This window comes from Sceloporus occidentalis, unplaced genomic scaffold (genome assembly GCF_023333645.1).
Source record: "Sceloporus occidentalis isolate IW3139 unplaced genomic scaffold, rSceOcc1.0.p SCAF_421, whole genome shotgun sequence".
NCBI classification, from domain to species: domain Eukaryota; kingdom Metazoa; phylum Chordata; class Lepidosauria; order Squamata; family Phrynosomatidae; genus Sceloporus; species Sceloporus occidentalis.
This window is the reverse complement of record NW_028317401.1, coordinates 272,062-296,950: the sequence shown is the minus strand read 5'-3', so window position 1 is coordinate 296,950 and position 24,889 is coordinate 272,062. Positions and strand designations below refer to the sequence as shown.

Sequence of the window (24,889 nt, the reverse complement as noted above, 5' to 3'; positions counted from 1 at the left end):
TTTGGGTGAGATTATGTGACGACGGATCCCTCTTTCTTTAAGAGTATTATTGATAAGACTGGTGCCCATAAAGCACGTTCCCTGCCCGGAGTGAGGGCTTCGTTACTCGGTCACTTGCCTGGACTTGCCCCGTGGCTGCATGTTTCCAGCCCTACCCCGTCTTTCCGGTTCCGGAGACAATAGCTTCAGAAAGACAAAATGATGTACAGAGAATCCAAAAAAGGGCCTCTGTGTGTGAGCTTATGAACAAAACACAGCGGGTCAGACTGCTTTCATACGCGCGCTCTACATGCGTGAAGCGATCTAACATGATGCTAACACAATGTAGTACACAAAGTCCAAAGAGGAGCCTGGAACTAGCGAGCAGGATTTAAAGTTAGAAGAGGGCTAATGGGGGGGGGGTCTACTTAACAGAAAGGGTGGTAGATACCTGGAACAGACTTTCAGTGGAAGTGATATAGGGAAACACAGTATAGCAAATAAAAAAACGCTTAGGAGGAAAGTAAAGTTTTCCTAAATAATTAATAAAGAAAAGAGGGCCGGCTGCATCCAGCTCTAAATCCAGCCCCGCGTCCAGCTCTAAATCCAGCCCCGCGTCCAGCTCTAAATCCAGCCCCGCGTCCAGCTCTACATCCAGCCCCGCGTCCAGCTCTAAATCCAGCCCCGCGTCCAGCTCTAAATCCAGCCCCGCGTCCAGCTTCACATCCAGCTCCGCATCCTGCCCCACATCCAGCCCCGCGTCCAGCTCTAAATCAAGCCCCGCGTCCAGCTTCACATCCAGCTCCGCATCCTGCCCCACATCCAGCCCCGCATCCAGCCCCGCATCCGGCTCTACATCCATCCCTGCGTCCTGCTCTAAATCCAGCCCCGCGTCTAGCTCCACATCCAGCTCCACATCCTGCCCCACATCCAGCCCCGCATCCGGCTCTACATCCAGCCCCGCGTCCAGCCCCGCGTCCAGCTCTACATCCAGCCCCGCGTCCAGCCCCGCATCCGGCTCTACATCCATCCCTGCGTCCGGCTCTAAATCCAGCCCCGCGTCTAGCTCTACATCCAGCTCCGCATCCTGCCCCACATCCAGCCCTGCATCCGGCTCTACATCCAGCCCCGCATCCGGCTCTACATCCAGCCCCGCGTCCAGCTCTACATCCAGCCCCGCGTCCAGCTCTACATCCAGCCCCGCGTCCAGCTCTACATCCAGCCCCGCGTCCAGCTCTACATCCAGCTCCGCATCCTGCCCCACATCCAGCCCTGCATCCGGCTCTACATCCAGCCCCGCATCCGGCTCTACATCCAGCCCCGCGTCCAGCTCTACATCCAGCCCCGCGTCCAGCTCTACATCCAGCCCCGCGTCCAGCTCTACATCCAGCCCCGCGTCCAGCTCTACATCCAGCCCCGCGTCCAGCTCTACATCCAGCTCCGCATCCTGCCCTACATCCAGCCCCGCGTCCAGCTCTACAGATTTCAAACCTAACCGGATTAGTTGGTTTTTTTAAAATTTCGGGCCTCTCAATTTGCGTTAATTAAAAGTTTTGGTCTTCGGTCTATAAATATCAGTTATATGGGGTTGAGATTTTTTGTTGGAGGTTGTGGGGTTTTTTTGTGTTACATTTTTAATTGAAATCAATGTACATTACATTGAATGTAATCATTATACCCCGGTACAGAATGACGTCTTACAGCGACACGGTAAACCTTCTTCGGGAGAGCTTCATGTCAGGAAAGACGCGGACGGAGCAGTTCAGACGTTCCCAGCTGGAGGCTCTGGGGAAGCTTATAGAGGAGAACACGGCCGAGATCTATGAGAGTCTTAAGAAGGATCTTCGCAAGGTAAGGCGGTTATACCTACCAGGGGCAATATAAAAAGGTAAATAACCATAGAGGGTTGGGGAAGATGGAACAAAGGAAGGGGAATGACAGATTGAAGAGGGAGATGCAATGAAGGGCTTCGGGGGGGGTAATGGAAGTCCTCTCCTTTTATAACACTAGATAAATCCTGAGGACGTGGGGGAAATGATGGGATGATGATGGGGCAATAGGTGGTGAAGTAGGATATGGGATAAGTCCATGGGAAAGTTAGTAATGGCGGGCTATAGAATAACCATAGATAATGGAATAACGATGGATAAGCGATGGGATAGTGAAACCTAGAACCTGCCGGCCCGTCTAGTCGCTCATTTTTCCTGCTGTGCAGTTGAAGATGAGATAAAGATGGAGGATTGGAGCTGTAGATGAAATTGAATAAAGATGGGGATGTGGGGAAAGCCCAATAATATGTCTGGGGGCAGATTTTATAATTAGTGTGTGAGTGTCAGGGAATGTTCCAAAACTTTAACCATTTCATGATTTCCACTGTGTCTCAGCCCCAGTTTGAAGCAGAGATCTCTGAGCTGAGCTTAATAAGAAGTGAAATAAATTTGGCCATAAACAATCTGAATTCCTGGATGAAAGATGAACACGTGTCCAAAAACATCGTGAGTATGGAGCGACGATGGGGGGATCTCAGGAAGCCATGACTGTGCCGGGGGTTCCTGGAGTCTAGAGGGCAATGAAAATGGAGAAAAATTTGCAGGAAAAAATGATTAGGAAAAACTTAAAACATTAGCTCTTAAAGACTTGAGATGTGTGCGATATGTGAGACAAGAGACTCGCATTAAGAGATTGGAGACTGGATGTTAATTGTTGTTGTTAAGTCTTCTTTTATCATCAAGCAGCAAAATATATTATTATTTGTTGACTTCTATAGCGCCATCATATTCTGCAGCGTTGTACAATGAGTAAGAAGGTGCATCACATACTAGAGGATAATGGTGCAGCTGTAAGACTGGGCAAAGGACATAGAAGAAGGGAACGGTTCTGGATCGTTGGAGGTCTGAACCTGGAGACGGGTTAAAGGAGGATGGTGGAGGGCATTGCAAATAAGATGTAGGGCGAGTAGGAGGAAATTGGTCAGACTGATGAAGGGAGCTGGAGAGGAGGCCAGGAGATTATGCCTCTAGTGATGTTATTATCTTTATGCCTCTTTCTTGGTCCTTTCAGGCCACCTCTTTTGACTCAGCCTTTATCCGCAAAGATCCGTTTGGTGTGGTCCTTATTATATCCCCCTGGAATTACCCTGTTCAATTAGCCCTCATCCCACTGGTGGGGGCTATTGCTGCAGGTAAGTTACTGTATATTTTCTGCATATGGTTCTGTATATTTTATTCTGCTTCAGCCTGAAGAAGAGACCTCTGAGGACCTGGAACTTATGTTACTTTATATCTTTTTGCTGTGTTGGCCAAATGAAAATTATCAACTTTAAAGTAAATTAGCCCCAAAATATAGAGTCCTAATTCCCTGGAACCTATAAGAGAAAAAACAAAACAAATGAAAATCCAGATATGTTTTTTAACAAAAGTGGTCAAAGTTCAGTGAAGTAAAAGGAATTCCGGTCTGAATCAGCTGAGGAGCCCCGTGGGTCCAAGGAATGGGGCTTCTGTCTCCTGTGTCTCGTGGGCAGTATGCATCCGGCTCCCTGTATGCTGTGTCTTACTTTATGTTTCTCTGTTCCTTGTATTTAACCTGCACCTCTGTACCTGCTGCAGGTGAGCCCATTGGTTCCGATCCCCCTGCTTTAGCGTAGGTCTTCTGTTTTTAGTTGAGGGTTAATGTTAGGACCTGATGTGAAGTGGTGGCAGCTTCCATTTTATGGCGATGACCTAAACCATAACATGTTTGCATTAGAGTCGGGTGCCAGAGCTGCCTGTATGTTTCGTTTGTATCCATGTTTAGTTTCATGATTGCCTGTATCCCTGTCCTCTGCTCCTGTTTGCCATGCTGCTTGCCATCTTTGCCATCAGACCGGGCCTGGCCCTGGATCCTGAAGGTATGGCTTACACTTACCTTTGCCCTACTGGAAGCATCCTACTGCGGCCCCTCTGCATACCGGACCCCCTCTCCTAACACCAGACCCCGCAATCAGACGAGAAATTTGAGTTCTGTGCAGAAAATGTTTGTGCGGACGAGCCTAATACAGAAAAAATACAGAACTGCACTTCATTATAGCCGTCAAGATTGTGCTTTGCAGGTGCATGCGGAGGCGATGACATCACACTCTGTTTCCTGTTTGTTTTAGGAAACTGTGTGCTTCTCAAGCCATCAGAGATAAGTCCAACTACAGAGAGGCTCCTCGCAGACATTCTCCCGCGATATCTGGATAAGGTTAGCATAAACTCCATGAGAACCGCACTGAATTTACATAATACACGATTATTGTATGAATTATTGTTACTATGAATTAATAGTAGTGGTTTTATTTAGAAGGATAAAGTATCAGGGAGTAAAGCATGGAGTCTAGTCACTTATGTGCTATTAGAAGGATGTTTATAGTGAAAAAGGGCCTGACTTGGTGAAATTCCATTACTTCCCTGACAGTGCTTCCCATAGCTGTTGACCCTGTTATATGTGTAGGAAACGGCTCTCTGGGGAAGCAGAGACTGTCCGGGCGCTTGGACGCATCAGGGACCAGTTCTATGCCCCTTGGGGAAATCAGATTCTGTCCCATGCAGTGTGAGGTCTACAGCTGCTCCAGCACAGACTCACTATGCCCCTACCATGATGTCATCATATCCCTGTGTAATGACATAACACAGACGCCATGTTCCTGGGATGAGGCCTATCATGTCCAAGGCAAATCCAGGGAGACTCTGAGCTTGGCTGATGCCTGGACATATATCAGTCCATGAGCTTCCTAATTGGCTGGAATCTCAGGAAGGAAGTCTATGGACTGGGCATTTAAGAACCAGTCTGGTGTCATATTGGTATCAGTGGTTTACTTTTTGGTCAGGTCCATTTTCTTGGCCAAAGATGATGAATTTGGGGCGTTGAGTCTGTAGTCTGAGCTCTTCCAGCAGATGGAGAAATCATAACGTTTGTGACCAACGACTGTCGGCAGATTCTGGGTTTTTTTCGCCACTCTAGCGCCCAATCCCCAAGGGACCTCCGGCCTGACAAGAGCCTCGTGGAATTTTCTGTTGTTCCCCACATTCCATTGGATGAAAATAGATTAACCAGTTACTTGCAGCTGCTAATTGGTCTTTAGGGTCCCTCCACGGAGACAGATGCCGCTAAACCTTAGAATTAGTCAGGGGCTGCCGCTGCTGTCCTAGGGGGCCCCAAAGTCTTCTTGGTTCACAAGTGAATCCTGTAATCATGTCCAGACGTGCAAGGTGGCACATAAGGTTTATCAGCTTCAAAGTATAAGCGCACATAACTTATTTCCCACGTGGAATATTCACAGACATGGACGTTTAGATCCACAATAGGATATTTACAAGGCCCCTCAAAGCTTGCAGGGGGCCCAATATTTTGGGTTATACCTCTACTACATGATGCTTCACATGAAGAGCCCCTAAAATGAAATCCCATTCCTTTATATAGTGCCAACAGATACTGTAGCGCTGTTACAATAGACAGTGAAGGGGACGGTGAAAATGTACAATAACATTAAAATAGATCATATACAAAATACCTCCACCTGAAGAGGAAATCCCCTTTCATATCCTGATTCATTTCTGATTTCATTTCTGATCTATTCATTTTGAAACCTTTGCTGTAACAGGACTGCTACGCCGTGTTTTGCGGTGGGGCGGAAGAAACGTCTCAGCTCTTGGAAAACAAGTTCGATTATATCTTCTTCACAGGTAATAAAACTACATATATACACGTGTGTAATGTACATACGGCGCCTGGAGCGTCAGGCTGACTATTAAGCCACGTGGACATTTTCATGCAGTCTGAAGTCGGGATCCTGTGTGGAAACCTGGATTTTGTGTAATTCTGTGTCACTTTCTGCCCATATCCCAGACATCATGCCCTGCTCCAAAAGCACACCGAGCTGGTTCTTTATGGCAATGCTAATGAAGTGTGTTCTACCACAGACTTTCCTTAGTCAGTGTCTGGGTGATTAAGGCTGAGTCATTCTATTGTTTACCAGAACACAGCATTATGAGTTGTCTTTTGAGTTGAGTTGTGGCTGCGCGATGTGGCTGCGCCGTATCTCGCGCGATGTGGCTGCGCCGTATCTCGCGCGATGTGGCTGCGCCGTATCTCGCGCGATGTGGCTGCGCCGTATCTCGCGCGATGTGGCTGCGCCGTATCTCGCGCGATGTGGCTGCGCCGTATCTCGCGCGATGTGGCTGCGCCGTATCTCGCGCGATGTGGCTGCGCCGTATCTCGCGCGATGTGGCTGCGCCGTTGCGACAGCTCACCTAGGACAGGGACAAACCAGCCAAGTAAATGACAGTAAATAAAGGGGCTGTAATGACCACAGCTGGGGGGTCTGTCGGGAGGGGACATTACCCCGTGGACTTTTGTTTTTACAATTCCATATATACAGCCACCAGGGTCTACAGTAAAAAGGAAGTTTATTGACTTTATCATTTTAATGTTCTATGTGTTTTTATGTTTCATAGAAGTTGAAGGCAGATCGGCCCCATCCGGCCCCCGTCTAGTCTGCCCGTTTTTCCAGGTGTAAAGTCTCGTCTTAGATTCAGGAGCAGTATGTCTATCCCATGCATGTTTAATACCCTCACTGTATTACCCTCTACCACTTCTGCTGGGAGGCTGTCCTCAGTAAAGTAAACCTCCCTTACATTCCATCTCAGTTTCTGACTCTCTAGTGTTAGATTCCGGTCTTTTGTAACTTTTCTCCTCCTTTGAAATAAATTCCCTCCCGTCCTTGTTAAATCCCTTCATGTATTTAAATGTCTCTCTCCTGTAAACTATTCCCCATTGTAGTTGCCTCCTCTAAACTCTCTCCTGAATGCCAAGGAGATAGCATCTCCAGACCTGTACCCACTACTCTAGGTGAGATCTGTAAAGGGGCAGAACCACCTTCCCCTTCCTGCCACTAATGCCCCTCACTGTGCACGAAGCACCCAGCTTGCTTTTTCCTCCCCTATATTGCATTGTTTGCACCTTTGAAGTCATCAGAAATAAATACCCCTGAGCCCCTTGTGAGGTTTGGTGCCACTGTGTAGTACCTTTCAGGATTACATGGAAACACAATAGGTTTTCTTTAGGCCATCAGTTTCAGGTTGCGCACTTGGGTTACATCTTGATTGTGACGTACGATCTTTCACACCCCTCTCTCTTCTATTGTCACTGAGCGCACAGGGGCCCCCGATGCTGTATTCTGTGTTTGGACTTTTATGTCCCAAGTGCATTATTTAACATTTATCTACATTAAACTGCATCTGCCACAGCCCCCCTCTCCCCCTGAGAAGTGCAGATAAAAAGAAGGTTCATGTGAGGTCACGAAGCCTGAGTAGGGGCCCACTGCCGAGTTGAAGCATTGATGCGAATTGAAGAGTTTGGTGCATCCTTTTAATATAGAGAGATTGCTGAAAAATATATTATGGCGGTTTTAATGAATCCAATATGGTGGCCCAACTAAAAGGTTCATCTTCTTGTATTAAACAAACGTTACTTGGACTAATGAGACAATGTGACTGACCAAGTTTCAAGTCGTTGGCATAAGCGGTTTCAGAGGAGAAGAAGATTTCAACCCAAAATAGCACCCCCTAGGTGCTACTGGTGAGCTGTAAAGATTAGTTGGGTTTTGTGGCTTTGGGTTAAATTTGTTTTTCAAGGGTTAGATGACCATCAATTTACTTTGTGGCACCCATAGGGTGATATGATGGTACTTTTAGTTGCTTCTGACACTTTCAATAGCATTTTAATCACCATGTGTTGTGACAGATGCTATAGTTAAGTTTATATGTGCGCTGCACAATCGTCTCGCACCTGGAAAATTTGGACGTTTTCTGAGCAGCGCTTAACGAGCAGAAGTCAATTGGAAATAGGGATTTTTGCAAGATAGGGGGCGCTCATTTTGCGTTGAAATCAAATGGCATGCAGAAGGTCAATGTGACTAGGCTGAAAACCATGTGACCGATCGAATTGCCGATCATAGGGTAGGTCATAAACCCGTACAGAGAGTTTCGGACTCATAGCTGCGTTGGTTGCAGAAATCATATGTTTTATTGGTTTTGGTTCATTGATATTGGCGCTAGGCTGTGAGGCCTAGGGTCCCGCTACGGCGCATGTATCTATTTGACATCAGCATCTAGCACTGTAGGTGACTGGAGAAAGATGGTGATGGGAATAGAATGGTGGCGATGCAAACACAATAAACAGTAGGCAGCACTTGATGAAGGGTTCTACGGAGTATCGATTGAAGGGAGCCTCCAAGTGCCTCTGCGTCATAGGTATTTATCAATTGATTAATTACCCCGCGATAAAATCAGACACATGGGGAGAGGGGAGGAGAGCTAACAGGGTACTAATAATTCAATATAGACAAATCAAATGAATAATAATAATGCAAAAAAGTGGAATATCTAGACAATGAATTAATTAAGCAGGGCAGCCAGCAATGATGCAGATTACAGACAGGGTAAAGGCAAAAAGGGGAATAGCTGTAGATGAGAGAAGATAAATGAGTTTCTGGTGATCAGCAGAGCAGGCAGTAGAATGAATCTCTTGGTACACTCCTAGGACATTGGCTCTTAGGTGGAAAGTGGCCATTCAGCTATTTACCATCCAAACTCCGCCATTTTCTTCTGAGGCTTCTATGGGGGGAGAGAGTCAAATGTCTTACTGAAATCTAGATAGGTGATATCTGCGGCCCCTTTCAACGCTATCACACTCAAAAAATAAATTCAGTTAGTTTGACAGGATCTCCCCACAGTAAACCTGCGCTGCTTCTGACCTTACAAACCATTTACTTCCAGCTTTTTAACAATCCCTGAATTGTTTCATTAGTTTCTCAACTACCGATCTAAGACTTATTTTTGTAAAGAAGATCCAGAATTGCCAACTTCCAATCCTCCAGAACCGCTCCTGGAGTGACTGCTAGAATAAGTCTAACGGTTCTGCCGGGACGCGCCGAATCTCTTAACACCCGCGGATTTCTCGGCTTTTGCTTTGGAGAGGTAGAGCGTCTCCCTCTGTAATGACGCAGGCTTCACGTGTCTCCCTGTGTCTATCTTCTGCACTTCTTTCCCTTCACCTTCCTCCGTAGTGTATACCCCATGTCTTCAATCTTTTCTTTTTATAGGAAATCCGCACGTTGGCAGAATAATAATGACAGCTGCAGCAAAGCATCTGACCCCGGTAACTTTGGAGCTGGGTGGGAAAAACCCGTGTTACGTGGATGATGATTGTGACGTACAGAACGCAGCCAAGCGCATCGCATGGACAAAGTTTTTTAATGCAGGTCAGACATGTCTTGCTCCAGATTACATCCTCTGCAGCGAGAGGACGCGAGACAAGCTTCTGAGTGCTATGCAGAGTACAATCCAGGCCTTCTATGGAGAGGACCCCAAACTGTCCCCAGACCTGGCCAGGATCATCACTGACAGGCATTTCCACAGAGTGTCTGGCTTTCTTGGCTCGGGAAGAATTGTGACAGGAGGGCAGACTGATGAAATAGAAAGATATATCGGTAAGTGCCAGCTTCCTTGACGTAACAATAGTGAATGACACTGCAAAAAACGTAATGGCTCGAGAGCCCAGTTACTGAGCTGGGCGTCCACAACCACTTACTTTTACTTCCATTCAAAGCAGCTGCAGCGTACACGTTACTGCCACCCCTATATAATCTATATATTAACCTGTATAATGTATAGTTAAATCAGTGAGCCGGCCCCTACAAATGTCTACAAATGCCTAGTTTAGTGAATACATCCAAGTGTGTATCTTATGGTTAAGGTCTGTCTTGCGGCAGCTTATAAAGTGTCCAGCAAACTTTAGGGTTTAACTCCAGAGCTTTTGGAATCACTTTGGCTAATCATTACAGCTCCCACACTCCTCGTTGATGTCAAAGAGTCTGATCCAATCATGCAGGAGGAGATCTTTGGGCCGATTCTTCCATTCCTCACCGTAGAAGGCCTAGAAGATGCGATCAAATTCATTAATCTGCGAGAAAAACCTCTGGCCGCATACGTGTACTCCTGTAATGCGCAGGTATGATCCCCACATGTACATGCATTTATAACGCACATTATAGTGATATATTAGTGAATATATTATAGTGAAGTTATTAGGTACCAATCACAGTAGAGAAACCCTTGTCAACGCGTTTCTCTTTATCGGTTTAGTACACAGATGTTTAGCAATAAGGATGTTTTTTTCACTATGCATGTAAAGCGACGGCACCAGTTCAGGATTTTCTGTTGTAAGAATGCGTACGGCGGTGGGTGGGAGCCTGCGTAGGGCGGTGGGTGTGGGAATGCGTAGGGCAGTGGGTGGGAGCCTGAGTACGGCGGTGGGTGGGAGAATGCGTACGGCGGTGGGTGGGAGAATGCGTACGGCGGTGGGTGGTAGAATGCGTAGGGTGATGGGTGGTAGAATGCGTAGGGCGGTGGGTGGTTGCCTGCGTAGGGCGGTGGGTGGTAGAATGCGTAGGGCGGTGGGATGGGAGCCTGCGTACGGCGGTGGGTGGGGCAATGCGTATGGCGGTGGGTGGGGGAATGCGTAGGGCGGTGGGTGGAAGAATGCGTACGGTGGTGGGGGAATGCGTAGGGTGGTGGGTGGGGGAATGCGTAGGATGGTGGGTGGGAGAATGCGTAGGGCGGTGGGTGGTAGAATGGGTAGGGCGGTGGGTGGGAGCCTGCGTAGGGCGGTGGGTGGTAGAATGCGTAGGGCGGTTGGTGGGAGCCTGCATAGGGCGGTTGGTGGGAGCCTGCGTAGGGCGGTGGGTGGGGGAATGCGTAGGGCGGTGGGTGGGGGAATGCGTAGGGCGGTGGGTGGGGGAATGCGTACGGCAGTGGGAGAATGCGTACGGCGGAGGGTGGGAGAATGCGTACGGAGGTGGGTGGGAGAATGCGTACAGCGGTGGGTGGTAGAATGCGTAAGGCGGTGGGTGGGAGAATGCGTAAGGCGGTGGGTGGGAGCCTGCGTAGGCCGGTGGGTGGGAGCCTGCGTAGGCCGGTGGGTGGGAGCCTGCGTACGGCAGTGGGTGGAAGAATGCGTACGGCGGTGGGGGAATGCGTAGGGCGGTGGGAGCCTGCGTACGGCGGTGGGTGGGGGAATGCGTACGGCGGTGGGTGGGGGAATGCGTAGGGCGGTGGGTCAAAGAATGCGTACGGCGGTGGGGGAATGCGTAGGGCGGTGGGAGCCTGCGTAGGGCGGTGGGTGGGGGAATGCGTACGGCGGTGGGTGGGAGAATGCGTATAGCAGTGTAATGCATGCCCAGGTGGTGCTGCGTTCCACAGAAGATCCGATCAGAGCTATTTAAGCTGTACTGCCTGTCTTACTGGAGTGGGTGCACATCAGTACAGGAATTTCCATGTCACCAGCCCCCCACAGGAGGTGCTTTATCTTTTTGCTTTATCTTTGCCTTAAAAAATCCTCTGCCCTCTGGATATCATTTACGTCCTTGCATGCAGATGTCTAGCCCTGTATCTCAGGAAAAACAGACAAGGACAAAATGCCGGCTTCTGCTCTGAAGAAGTCCGCCTTTAAAGCAAAGCATGTCGTTTGCGCTGTACGTTCTGTAACTCTACCAGACGGCTGCAGGAAAAGCCTTTGTAATCCGTGTTCAGCTGAAAATTTGGCCGAGGAAAAACACGAGGAGATGCAGTGTTTCTTAGGATGGTTTCAAGAAAATCTGAAAACATTTTAAGCAAATATCCAAACTTTAGGGAGATCTTCTCATCTTCCTGAAGTGGATATTCAAATTGCTCAATTGTCCATGAAGATCACTATTCCTATTGGGGAAGTTGTTGGATTTAAAGACGCCAATGACAAACGGGATGAAACTTCATGCAAGCGTCTGTTTCAATCTTCAGGTTTTCAGTGCAAAGTGTCGCTTGCAAGGTTGGCAGTGGTTACAGTCTATTGGATGCAAGCACTGGAAGGTTGCCTCCCAGAGCATACGGAGAAAGATCTACTACGCCTTATTAGGAATTTAAAATTGGCCAACCTTTTTTGTCAAATACAACGGAGGAAAACCTCAAGTTATCTGCCCGTAATATGGGTCTTTCATCGGTAGCTAGAAGGGCTCCGGGCTGCAGACTCAGCACCCAAGGCATCTTTTTGTGATCTTTCGTTTGAAAGACAGAAGTTATTTGGGGCAACCCCATGAGCTTATCAAACGAATGTCTGATACGAAAAGTGCACTTCCTTAAGAGAATCAAGTGGAACAGGCGCGACCCAAACAGAAACCTAAGATCTTACCAACCAAGTTCCAGGATAACAACAACAAACAAGAAAGGAAAATTCTGACAAGCAGGCATGGGAAAAACTAAGGACAATGCATGAATCCTGGGAATCATTACAGAGGGCTACAAAATCAGGTTTAAGGATGTCCCCCCCTCCTCATTTCCTTGCCTTCTCTTATCCATCTCATCTAATGCAGCCCTACTCTCAGAATCCCTCTTGCTGTTATGAAAAGATGTCATAGAGCAGGTACCCAGACATCTGGAGCATCAGGGAGTTTATTCCAGACTTTTTCTAGTCCCAAAGCAGGACGGATCCTGGCGGCCAGGATCTCAAAAGGGTGAAAAGTTACATCAAATATCAACGTTTCAGGGTGGAAAGCATAATGTCTGTCTCACACGCTCTTCAGAAGGGAGATTTCATGGCCACCCTGGACTTAAAAGATGCATATCTGCATGTGCCCACAGCCACGAGATCCAGGAAGCATCTAACATTTGCAGTGAAGGCAAAAAAGAAGGTTCTACATTTTCAGTTTAGAGCCCTCCCTTTTGGCTGCATGGGTTTTTACAAGTTCCTAAACCCCTTAGCAGCAGCATTAAGGGAAAGGGGTATTTCAATCGTGCTGTACCTGGACCATTGTTTTATAAAAGCAAAATTGCCTGCAGTTCTTCAATCAGATCTACAAAGAACCATCCATTTTTACAAAAGCATGGCTGGGTCATCAACTGGGAAAAATCCAATCTGATACCAACTCCCAGACTGCAATTTTAGGCTAATGTGGATGCACATGCCGTCTTTTCCTACCAAAACCAAAGGTAAAAAAGATGAGAACAGGAATTGCTGCTCTACAAAACGTTCCCACCGTTTCATTCAGAAAAGCTACGAGCATTCTGGGTCTCCTCACAGCCTCTATCCCTGCAGTCACATGGGCAAGGGCTCAATGGGAAATTCTGAAAAATTGGTCAAGGAGAGAAGAAGACCTAGACACAGTTTTTTCAGCACCACAAGAGGTCCTTACTCAAGCTGGTGGAGGGTTCCCAAACATCTCTCCAGTGGCCTGCCCTTTCAGCCCCCAGAGTGGGTTATTATTACTAGACTTGCGCATTCGACTTCGGGCGAACATGAAAACGAGCATGAAGAGGCTGGTTTTTTGTTCGTTCCGAAGACACGCCGAAGAGAATACAGTGCCGGCAAAACTTTGTTTTTGCCGCGCAGCCGCCAAAATTTCAAACAGGAGTGAGCTGATCTCGTCTGTCCAATCAGCTCACTCTTGTGACGTCACGCTAAGGGTCTCGTCCAATGCCTGTGCTGCTGTTTTTTTAATTCTGAAGGCGCCTTTATAAGACCAGAGCTTGCCTGAGAGATCCATTCATTTTTCGCTGTGACTGCTTTGGCAACACTGCTGTGCTGCATCCGAGCGTTACAGAGAGAGATTGTTCTGTTCTGTGTGAGACTGGTAAGCCTTAGCCTGCCATTTCTCACAGTGTACTTCATCCTCACTTCAGTTCTACTTAATTAATATATTTAATAATAATAATTTGATTAATTTTTTTTTATTTAATTTGTCATCAACTGTAGTGTAAGTGCTGTTGAGTTTAATAGTACATTATAATATTATATATATATATATAATATTATAATATATATATATATATATATATTTGTCAGTCATATATATATATATACTATAGTATACTAGTGTAGAGTGTACTGTAGACATTCAAGACATCTACTAGTGTCTAATCTAAAATCAGTAATATCAATAATTCTATAATTCTTATCTTAATATTTAATTAAATTAGCTATAAATAAAAGTAATAATATGAATTAATTACTACTAGCGTATAGTTCAGCTAATCTTATTAGTACTGGTGCTGCAGCTCTATAGTTTGTGCTTTGTTTTAGCAACAGCAAGAGACCAAGTCAATTTTTCTTAATTAATAATCTTTCATTTTATTTCATTTGTTTTGCTCACCTCAGTCCATCAGTGAAGTGAACTTGTTGGCCTAGTGAGTGCAGCCGCATAAGTGCTGTGTGTTTCAGCAAGCAGTGAAGCTAACTGTTTTGCTGTGACGTTTTATTTTATTTCTAATTTCTTTTCAAGAAAAATTGACTGTGACGAGCTGTACTAAGCAAAGCTTCAAGCTACTAGCTGTAGTACTAAAATAATTCTAATCTTCTTTAATCTTAATCTATAATATATTATAAATAATATATAACAATATAAATTCTAATTCATAATCTATAATATAAGTAATTCTAATTCTAAATTCTAATTCATAATCTATATTCTTCTATCTATAATACATAATATATAAGTAAATTATTTCTAATCTATTAATATTATATAACTTAATATTAATTAATAAATCATATACTGAATCTGATTTAACCTCACTTTAGCTTAGTCGGTTTGAGAGCGTCTGCCTAGAGGTAGACTTATAGTAAGGAAATATAGCTTTAGGCTAGCATAGTAGTAGGCTAAGCTCTTAGGCCCGTGTAAGTAAAATACTGCTAGTTATATAAATAGTTAATCTTGAGTTAATAATTTAAATAACTTTAGCACTTTGGCAGATTGCACACAGCACAGTGCAGTAGTGCATAGTTTTACTTTTTAAGCAGTAGCACTGAAGAGAACTTCCTCTAATTTTTTTGTCTTTAATTAGTTTTTCCTTTTTTTTTTTTTTATAGTTTTTTAAACACTACACTAAACTACACACACAACACAAAATTTGAAATGGATCCTCCTTTTGGGACTAAGGAGGGACAAGCTCCATCTACCACCAGCACCACCACCAGTTCTAAGATGCAGCCTTTGTGTCAGTCTAGTCAGCCAAGTAGGCCAAGCTCTCGCTTATCATTTGGGGAAGCATTGCTTGAAGGATCATCAAGGAAAGGCACCAAAAGCAGGCAGTAGTAGTGCGGCTAGGCCCACAAGCTCTATGGTTTTTTACGGAAAGCCTAAAGCACCAGAAGCACGTTCAAAGTTAAAGGGTAGCGCAACTAGTACTTCTACTAGCCCAGTGAGTAAAAAGAAGTGCCTTTTGCCCCAAGCAGCATCTTTCCCATCCACGAGCAGCATGCAAGGTACCAAGCAGAGCCAAATTAGCAGCAAGACTCAGAGGGGTCCCAAACCAAAGCGATCACATTCCTTTGTAGGGAAAACCACCACCACCACCACCACCACCCCCACCTCTACCGCCTCTACCACCACTAGTGCTGCGCCTACTGTTCCCACCGGTACCGCCACGCCATGTCCTCCATGTGGTCTGCTACTCCTAGCAGCAGCATCAGCAGCAGCGCCACAAGGAGCACAACACAGCTGAGTGGAGCAGCTGCGTTTTGGGAAGAGGCACTTGGGAGTATAGTTGGACCATCTGACAGAGCTAGCAGCAGAAAGGAGAGTAGTGCTGCTGAAATGGTCAAACTTTACCTCTGTGAAGTTCCTTCTGCGCCTAATGTTGATCCTCTTAGCTACTGGGATGAAAAGAAGAGTGTGTGGCCTGCACTCTCATGGGTTGCGCAGCAGCTTCTATCATGTCCGCCAACCACTGTTCAAAGTGAGCGCGTGTTTTCTATGACTGGAAACATACTAAGTCCACAGCGCTCACGCATGGCACCTGATCTGATGGAGCAGATTGCCTTTCTTAAATTCAATCTGCCCAAGTTGGGTTACCCAGCTCTTAATTTTTTTTCTCTCTAATGTTTAAGGTAGTTTCTCCCCCTGGTTGCACCTGTTTGTGGTGTGGCAATGCCTGCTACCTCCGCCGGTGTAGCCAATTTACGCTAGGGCCTAGTGTCTGAGTTGTGGAAGTCCGCTCCCAAACGCCATGGACTGACAGACTTTCATGCTTTGCCCTGGGGTGAAACAGGTGAGCGGGTCGTCAATTGCCCACTCATTGACCTTTTTCCGTTTCCAACGCTGCTGCTGGTGGTGGTGCCAGTATCTTTTGCCAGTTCGCTTCCTGGGTGAAATCATGCCTCAAATGTCCCTAATGGAAAGGGTAGTTTCTCCCCTTGGTTGCACTTGCTGCGGTGTGGCAATGCCTGCTACCTCTACCGGTGTAGCCAATTTACGCCAGGGCCTAGTGTCTGAGTTCTGTAAGTCTGCTCCCAAACGCCAAGGACTGACAGTCTTTGGATGCTTTGCCCTGGGGTGAAACAGGTGAGCGGGTCGTCAATTGCCCACTCATTCGCCTTTCCCAATTCTGCTGCTGCTGCTGGTGGTGGTGCCAGCGTCTCTTCTCTGCCAGTTTGCTTCCTGGCTAGTGTCATGCCTGAAATGTCCAAAATGTTCAAGGTAGTTTCTCCCCCTGGTTGCACTTGCTGCGGTGTGGCAATGCCTGCTACCTCCGCCGGTGTAGCCAATTTACGCTAGGGCCTAGTGTCTGAGTTCTGTAAGTCTGCTCCCAAACGCCAAGGACTGACAGTCTTTGGATGCTTTGCCCTGGGGTGAAACAGGTGAGCGGGTCGTCAATTGCCCACTCATTCGCCTTTCCCAATTCTGCTGCTGCTGCTGGTGGTGGTGCCAGCGTCTCTTCTCTGACAGTTCGCTTCCTGGCTAGTGTCATGCCTCAAATGTCCCTAATTGTAAGGGCAGTTTCTCCCCCCTGGCTGCCTCTGTCTGTGGTGTGGCAATGCCTGCTACCTCCGCCGGTGTAGCCAGCTTACGCTAGGGCCTTGTGTCTGAGTTCTGGAAGTCCGCTCCCAAACGCCAAGGGCTGACAGTGTTTAGATGCTTTGCCCTGGGGTGAAACAGGTGAGCGGGTCATCAATTGCCCACTCATTCGCCTTTCCCAATGCTGCTGCTGCTGCTGCTGCTGGTAGTGGTGCCAGCGTCTCTTCAATGCCAGTTCGCTTCCTGGCTAGTGTCATGCCTTAAATGTCCCTAATGGTAAGGGCAGTTTCTCCCTCCTGGCTGCGTCTGTTTGCGGTGTGGCAACGCCTGCTACCTCCGCCGGAGTGGCCAGCTTACGCTAGGGCCTAGTGTCTGAGCTCTGGAAGTCTGCTGCCAAACGTCTAAGACTGACAGTGTTTGGATGCTTTGCTCTGGGGTGAAACAGGTGAGTGGGTCGCCAATTGCCCACTCATTCGCCTTTCCCATTTTTCAATGCTGCTGGTGGTGGTGGTGGTGCCAGCATCTCTTCTCTGCCAGTTTGCTTCCTGGCTAGAGTCATGCCCAAAATGTCCCTAATGGAAAGGGTAGTTTCTCCCCTTGGTTGCACTTGCTGCGGTGTGGCAATGTCTGCTACCTCCGCCGGTGTAGCCAATTTACGCTAGGGCCTAGTGCAGGGGCGTCCAAAATGCGGCCCGCGAGACCTCGAGGTGCGGCCCGCGTAAGATCGGCAGCCAGGGCAACCGATCTTACGCGAGCCGCACCTCAAGCCCTGCTACTTACTTGTGGGAGGGTCTTCTGGACTGCACAGAGGAAGCGGAGTTCACGTGACATCCTACTTCCTCTGTGCTTTAGCAGAGAAGGCAGAGGGAGGCCGCGCCCCCTGCTGAAGTCTGTGAGCGGCATCGAGGAGCTGCAGTGCAGGTAAGGGGGTGGGGAGGGTGTTTGAATGAGTGTGTGTGTGATTGAGGGAATGAATCTGTGAATGAATGATTATATGAATAAATGAGTGTGTGTGTGTGTGATAGCATGGATGTGTAAGTGCTGGAACCTAGGCATGATGGGACTGTGATTGCTGTTAGCAATCACACTCCTATCATGCCAAGTCAGCCAGTACATGCTGAAACCTGGCTAGCTGCCCCCCTTGTGTATTGATGCTGCCAGCAGTATGGGGTCTGCACATCACTTACAGCCACCCTGTACCAGCGTGTATTGGCTGACTTGGCATGATAGGAGTGTGATTGCTAACAGCAATCACAGTCCCATCATGCCTAGGTTCCAGCATTTACTGGATGGATGTGTAAGTGCTGGAACCTAGGCAAGATGGGACTATGACTACTGTTAGCAATCACACTCCTATCATGCCAAGTCAGCCAGTACATGCTGAAACCTAGCTAGCTGCCCCCCTTGTGTAGTGATGCTGCCAGCAGTATGGGGTCTGCACATCACTTACAGCCACCCTGTACCAGCATGTACTGGCTGACTTGGCATGATAGGAGTGTGATTGCTAACAGCAATCACACTCCTATCATGCCAAGTCATATTGCTAATTTTGTCCAATTGTGTGTTACCTACTTTTATTAAACATGTGAGTTTTTATTATTATTTTTAAAGGTGTGGGTCATTTTCGGTTTTGGCTAAGTGAACCCTGAATGTTTTGGTCCAGAATTTTCATTTTAGTTCATCCCTAGAATAAATCTAGGGAATCCTGAATTTGTAGTCGCAAAACTTTCAAGGCCCAGAAATCAGTGAGAGGAAGAGTAAAGGTTTTGTGTCATTTTACTTTATTTTAATCTGCATATTTTATTAAAGGCCATATTTTTTGTCACAGTGAAAAATGAGTGCGGCCCGCGCACGTATACAATTCTGATGAAGTGGCCCACTGCAGAAAAAACTTGGACACCCCTGGCCTAGTGTCTGAGTTCTGGAAGTCCGCTCCCAAACGCCATGGACTGACAGACTTTCATGCTTTGCCCTGGGGTGAAACAGGTGAGCGGGTCGTCAATTGCCCACTCATTGACCTTTTTCCGTTTCCAACGCTGCTGCTGGTGGTGGTGCCAGCATCTTTTGCCAGTTCGCTTCCTGGGTGAAATCATGCCTCAAATGTCCCTAATGGAAAGGGTAGTTTCTCCCCTTGGTTGCACTTGCTGTGGTGTGGCAATGCCTGCTACCTCTACCGGTGTAGCCAATTTACGCCAGGGCCTAGTGTCTGAGTTCTGTAAGTCTGCTCCCAAACGCAAAGGACTGACAGTGTTTGGATGCTTTGCCCTGGGGTGAAACAGGTGAGCGGGTCGTCAATTGCCCACTCCTTCGCCTTTCCCAATTCTGCTGCTGCTGCTGGTGGTGGTGCCAGCGTCTCTTCTCTGCCAGTTCGCTTCCTGGCCAGTGTCATGCCTCAAATGTCCCTAATTGTAAGGGCAGTTTCTCCCCCCTGGCTGCCTCTGTCTGTGGTGTGGCAATGCCTGCTACCTCCGCCGGTGTAGCCAGCTTACGCTAGGGCCTTGTGTCTGAGTTCTGGAAGTCCGCTCCCAAACGCCAAGGGCTGACAGTGTTTAGATGCTTTGCCCTGGGGTGAAACAGGTGAGCGGGTCGTCAATTGCCCACTCATTCGCCTTTCCCAATTCTGCTGCTGCTGCTGCTGCTGGTGGTGCCAGCGTCTCTTTTCTGCCAGTTCGTTTCCTGGCTAGAGTCATGCCCAAAATGTCCCTAATGGTAAGGGCAGTTTCTCCCCCCTGGCTGCGTCTGTTTGCGGTGTGGCAACGCCTGCTACCTCCGCCGGAGTGGCCAGCTTACGCTAGGGCCTAGTGTCTGAGCTCTGGAAGTCTGCTGCCAAACGTCTAACACTGACAGTGTTTGGATGCTTTGCTCTGGGGTGAAACAGGTGAGTGGGTCGCCAATTGCCCACTCATTCGCCTTTCCCATTTTTCAATGCTGCTGGTGGTGGTGGTGGTGGTGCCAGCATCTCTTCTCTGCCAGTTCGCTTCCTGGCTAGAGTCATGCCCAACGCCTGCTACCTCCGCCGGAGGTGTTTGGATGCTGCCAAACGTGTTTGGATGCTTTGCTCTGGGGTGAAACAGGTGAGTGGGTCGCCAATTGCCCACTCATTCGCCTTTTCCATTTCCATTTCATTATTTTCCTTCTGATACACAACCAACCAACCAAAGATAACACACACAATAACACAAATAACACAGTGACATAACACATAACACACATAACACAGTGACATCACACATAACACACATAACACATACACGTACAATGCACAAATCACAAGGACCTTTCCTCTTGTTATTTGTCCTGGCCTTCACTTCTACACTCACTAGCATTAACGCTATAACTCACACTTCATACTATAACATTTTTCCATCCACATACCTGCCAACAGACCCAACTTTTTCAGGGACAGTCCTGCTTTTTTCCAGTCCTGTCCCATCTAATTTAGCTAAACTAGGTATGCAAATACACATAGGTAGTTATAGCTCGGTAGGTAGCACTAGTATAAACATTAAATAAATATAATAAAGTACTAAATAATAAATCTAACTTTAAAATACATTTAAATAAACCCCTAATTTTTTTTTTAAAACCCATTAAAATTAAATTATTATTTAGACATAATACATCTTTAACCAAACCAGTGCACTGCTACTAATCTTAAACATAACCGTACATTAACCCTAAGCTATTTTTTAGTTCATTTTTCCATCCGCATACCTGCCAACACACCCAAGATTTTGGTGGACAGTCCTGCTTTTTTCCAGTCCTGTCCAGTAAAAGTTGGGTTGTTGCAAAGTATGCCATTGTAAATAGGTAGCAAATGTTAGGCATGTATTACAAGTGGTCCAAAATCAATTTAAAAATTTAAAATAATCCCTATTCTTTTATTAAACATCTATGGATGCGTGACTGTGTATGATAAAAACGGAGGTCAAGTTCCTTGGAGCATTTGTCTCTAGGTCATTTTGTGTACAGTACATCTCAGTATGTGTACAACTCTATTGGTCGTTTCGGCAGGGGGCTGGCCTGCCATCAACGAATGAAGTGCGTTCTGCAATTCACTCGTTGATGCCAGGCCAGCCCCCTGCCGAAACGACCAATAGAGTTGCACACACGTACCTAACCCCTGCTAGGCAACCGGGAGGGAAACGAAGATTAAACAAGCACGAAGAATGTCCGCGAATATTCGCCCGAAGAGAAGACAGGAACGGGCGAATATTCGCGGAATACGAAGATTTTTTTTTTGCCGAAGACGAACACGAAGAGCCCCCCGGTGCCCAAGTCTAATTATTACTATAGACGCATCCAAAACCGGATGAGGAGCCCACTTACCTTTCGCAATTCAGGATCTTTGGTCTCTAGATAACACGGCCCAATCATCAAATTTCAGAGAACTAAAGTCATCAGGGTCTCCCGTCCATGGATAAAGAAGAAAGCGGTCAGATTGCAATCAGGCAACCGCACCACAGTTTCATACCTAAACAGGCAAGGGAGAACAAGGATCATGAAGCTGCAGTCCCTTTCTGCGGAGATAATAGAGTGGGCTCAGCGGAATCTGGTGGCAGTGTCAGCTACTCACATAAAGGGATCAGACAATGTCATTGCCGAAGAATGGTCTCTAGAATGGTCTACCATAATATGTTTTCCATCATGGTTTCCAGATTCGGCATCCTGGAAATAGACCTCATGGCAACTCGGGAAAACGGGAAAGTTCAGATCTTCGCATGCCTGAACAGAGTGGATTTTCCAAACTTCCTAGACAGGTTTTTCTTACATTGGAATTTCAAGATGGCATATATTTCTCCCCCAGTGGCTCTGATTATGCGCATTATTCAGAAAATACAGACAGGCAAGGCATGTGTGTTGGCAATCATCCCACATTGGCCAAACTGCAGGTAGTTTTCTGCTCCCAGAAACTGTAGCTTTGTTCAAATTGACGGCTTGGCTTCTGCAAGGACGATCCTACAAGAAAAATAACCTTGTTATGAAACTCCATATGGTGGGCCTTGTTATGACACTCCGTATGGTGGGCCTTGTTATGACACTCTGTATGGTGGGCCTCGTTATTACACTCCGTATGGTGGTCCTCGTTATTACACTCTGTATGGTGGGCCTCGTAATTACACTCTGTATGGTGGGCCTCGTTATGACACTCCGTATGGTGGGCCTCGTTACTGCACTGTATACAGTGAGCCTGGTAGGAAGTTTTTAACTCATCTATAGTTGAGATGCCTAAATAAATTGAATTATTTGTCAGGTTGTTGATCAGTTTCTGACCAGAACACAAAGCGGAGGATTCTGTGCCAATGACGGTTTGATGCATTCGACGCTCACAGCGCTTCCGTTTGGAGGAGTGGGTGAGTTCTGCCCCATGAATGAAGCTTTTAAAGTAAAGTGACCCTGAAGTGATTTGTTTCTTATCTACGCTTACAATGGGAATAGAGGGGGCACAATGGTGCACTTTCCACACCTCACTCACCATCTTCTACCATCTGCTAGTGCTGTGAAATAAACCAAGCTAGATCAATAGGCAGTGCTTGCCATCCGCGTAGCTCATATTCCAACTGCCCCAATTAATGCCATTACATGTCTGATTGTTCCCTTAAGGAAACAGTGGAATGGGGAAATACCACGGCAAATTCAGCTTTGACACATTCTCCCACGATCGTGCATGCCACCTGCGCAGTGCTGGCCTCGAGAAACTAAACGAAGTGCGATACCCACCGTACAACCTGAGTCGTCTGAGCATTCTCCGGTACTCTACGGAGGTGAAGCGTAAGGGAGGCTGTTCTCTCCAGTGACCCAGCGGCACAGGCCTCTCTCCGCACGCCCGACCTGGTGCTCCTCTACTCTGCAGATTATGCTTCGCTTGGAACCTCAAATAAATATTTTTCCATATCAATGTATGCTCTCCAATAGCGCAGTCTTCTGTTCAGGTTCAAGATTATGTGGGATGACAAAAAAGGTTTTAGCAAACCATCTATTTGCCCTTTCTGTTAGGGGGTTGTCAAATTTCACCCTCTGTATATCACAATTTTCATGGTCATGATCAAGCGATATCTAAGTGGCAGCCTTATACACAGCTTACATAAAGCAACATACAAGGCGTTCAGGACAAGTTCACGGGGGATTATCACAGAAGTGGATAACCTTTATTGGTAGGAACGGCGGAGGCTGCGCTGCTTCACGTGACTCCTACACCGCTAGAGAAATACACTTTTACTACACACAGACTTAATGGGGCAAGCCCTCCCTAACCCTCCTTCCTCCACAACGGAAGCTTCTCCTCGCTTGTGAACAGCTGAGACAGAGAAGATCAGCAGGTTACGGGGGTCTCTCAGGGTCCGGGGGTGAGGGGGCAGATTCTCGGGGTCACACAGCCCAGAGCTGACTCAGTCCTATTCTCACTGCTGTGATCATATAGAACACTTAATAAGTAATCATTCAGTATGTTAGGATTGATAACACATTTGCAGGGATCTCTCTGATGTACCTGTCTGTCAGTTCTAGTCTCGTCATATACCCTGAATATCTGTACTGTAAGAAGCGTTGCGTATATTGGTGGCGCCAAGAAAAGATTCCGGAGCCTTAGGGTTGGCTCATCCAGAATGTTCCCAGGTCTAAAGCCCAAGGAAAGCATGCCCCCAACTGTCCCGATCAGCAGCTTCAGCCTGCAGGACTGGTTGGTCGGCCCAACATTAGGGAGCGCGAGGTCTGTCACTTCAGACCTCGGCTTTCATGCTCCCTAATCACTACGAGCTGGCAAATGATGCCGAGCGCTGGGATATGACGTCACATATCCCTGCGCTCTGCATCAATAGCCGGCACATAGTGATTAGGGAGGAGACCTCATGCTCCCACCACAGGATGAAGGATAGAGGATGACGGAGGAAGGATGGAGGAAAAAGTAAGAGATTGGGAGGAAGGGGTGAAAGGGGAGCCATGATTCTGGCTGGCTGAGAATCATGGGAATTGTAGTTCACAGCTAGCATCTGTATCTTTACTGTTGACTGCACTTCCCATGATGCACAGCCAACATCATGGAAGCAGTATGCATGGCTGAGCCTCATGGGAACTGTAGTTAACAGCAGATGATATGACAGGCGTTAGTTGTGGATTACAACTCCCATGATTCCCAGTCAGCATTATGGTGGACACCTGAGCATCATGGGAATTGTAGTTCACAGCTAACTCTGCAGCTTTAGCTACTAACTTCACTCCCCATGATGCTCAGCCAGCATCATTGGAATTAAATTCAATGTGTTGGTTAATTTTAGGGGTTAATACCCATTTTAGGGGTTAATACCCATTTTGCCCAGGCAGACCAGCAACAGCAAAAACGAGCCCCCACATGCCCTTTGATCACTTCTACAGGAGTCAAAGAGACTCCTCCCTGCAATCGCCAGTCTACAGGACATTGTGTCCCAGCTGCCAGAGGCAGCTTCAGGGACAGGGAGAAAGGGTTCTTCGCGGGACCAGGAGAAAGGGTTCTTCGCGGGACCGGGAGAAAGGGTTCTTCGCGGGACCGGGAGAAAGGGTTCTTCGCAGGACCGGGAGAAAGGGTTCTTCGCGGGACCGGGAGAAAGGGTTCTTCGCGGGACAGGGAGAAAGGGTTCTTCGGTCTCCACAGTCAATGCTGTGCTTCAATGGAGCATCAGCATTGAAAGAGTTAAAAAAATTATCAAAAAAAAAAAAATAACAGCACTGACCTGAAAGTCCAGGGCGCTTCCAGGTCAACTGCTGTGAGTTTAGTAACTGCTGCAGAACCAAAGTGGGCTGATGATGATCAGAGCACTCCTGGTCAATAGGAGTGATCTGATCATTATGGCAGCCCCTGGATGACCCTTTCCTAGAAAGGGTAATTAATTATTAATAAAAAAAAATACATAATTATTAACTGATCACTTGTCAGTGACATTTTAAGTCACTGATTATTGATCGGTCTCCCGTATCAATGTCAGTGGCCTAAACCTGATAAAAAAAAATGACTCCAGAATGTCTGAGAAATATGACTTATCTATGCATGTGGGGTATCGCTGTACTCAGGGGGGGGGTTCTTTTTTTGTTAGA

At 47.0% G+C, this 24,889-nt stretch overlaps 1 protein-coding gene across 1 annotated transcript; it reads left to right on the top strand.

Moving 5' to 3' along the window:
* Window positions 1–1,668: 1,668 nt before the first annotated feature.
* LOC149272760 (aldehyde dehydrogenase family 3 member B1-like) lies at window positions 1,669–22,620 on the top strand. Its single transcript, XM_089506769.1, has 8 exons — window positions 1,669–1,830; window positions 3,040–3,160; window positions 4,115–4,200; window positions 5,600–5,681; window positions 9,101–9,487; window positions 9,842–10,008; window positions 22,077–22,176; window positions 22,427–22,620. The coding sequence occupies exons 1-8, from the start codon at window positions 1,669–1,671 to the stop codon at window positions 22,618–22,620; spliced, it is 1,299 nt and encodes a 432-aa protein (XP_089362895.1).
* The last annotated feature ends 2,269 nt before the right edge of the window (window positions 22,621–24,889 follow it).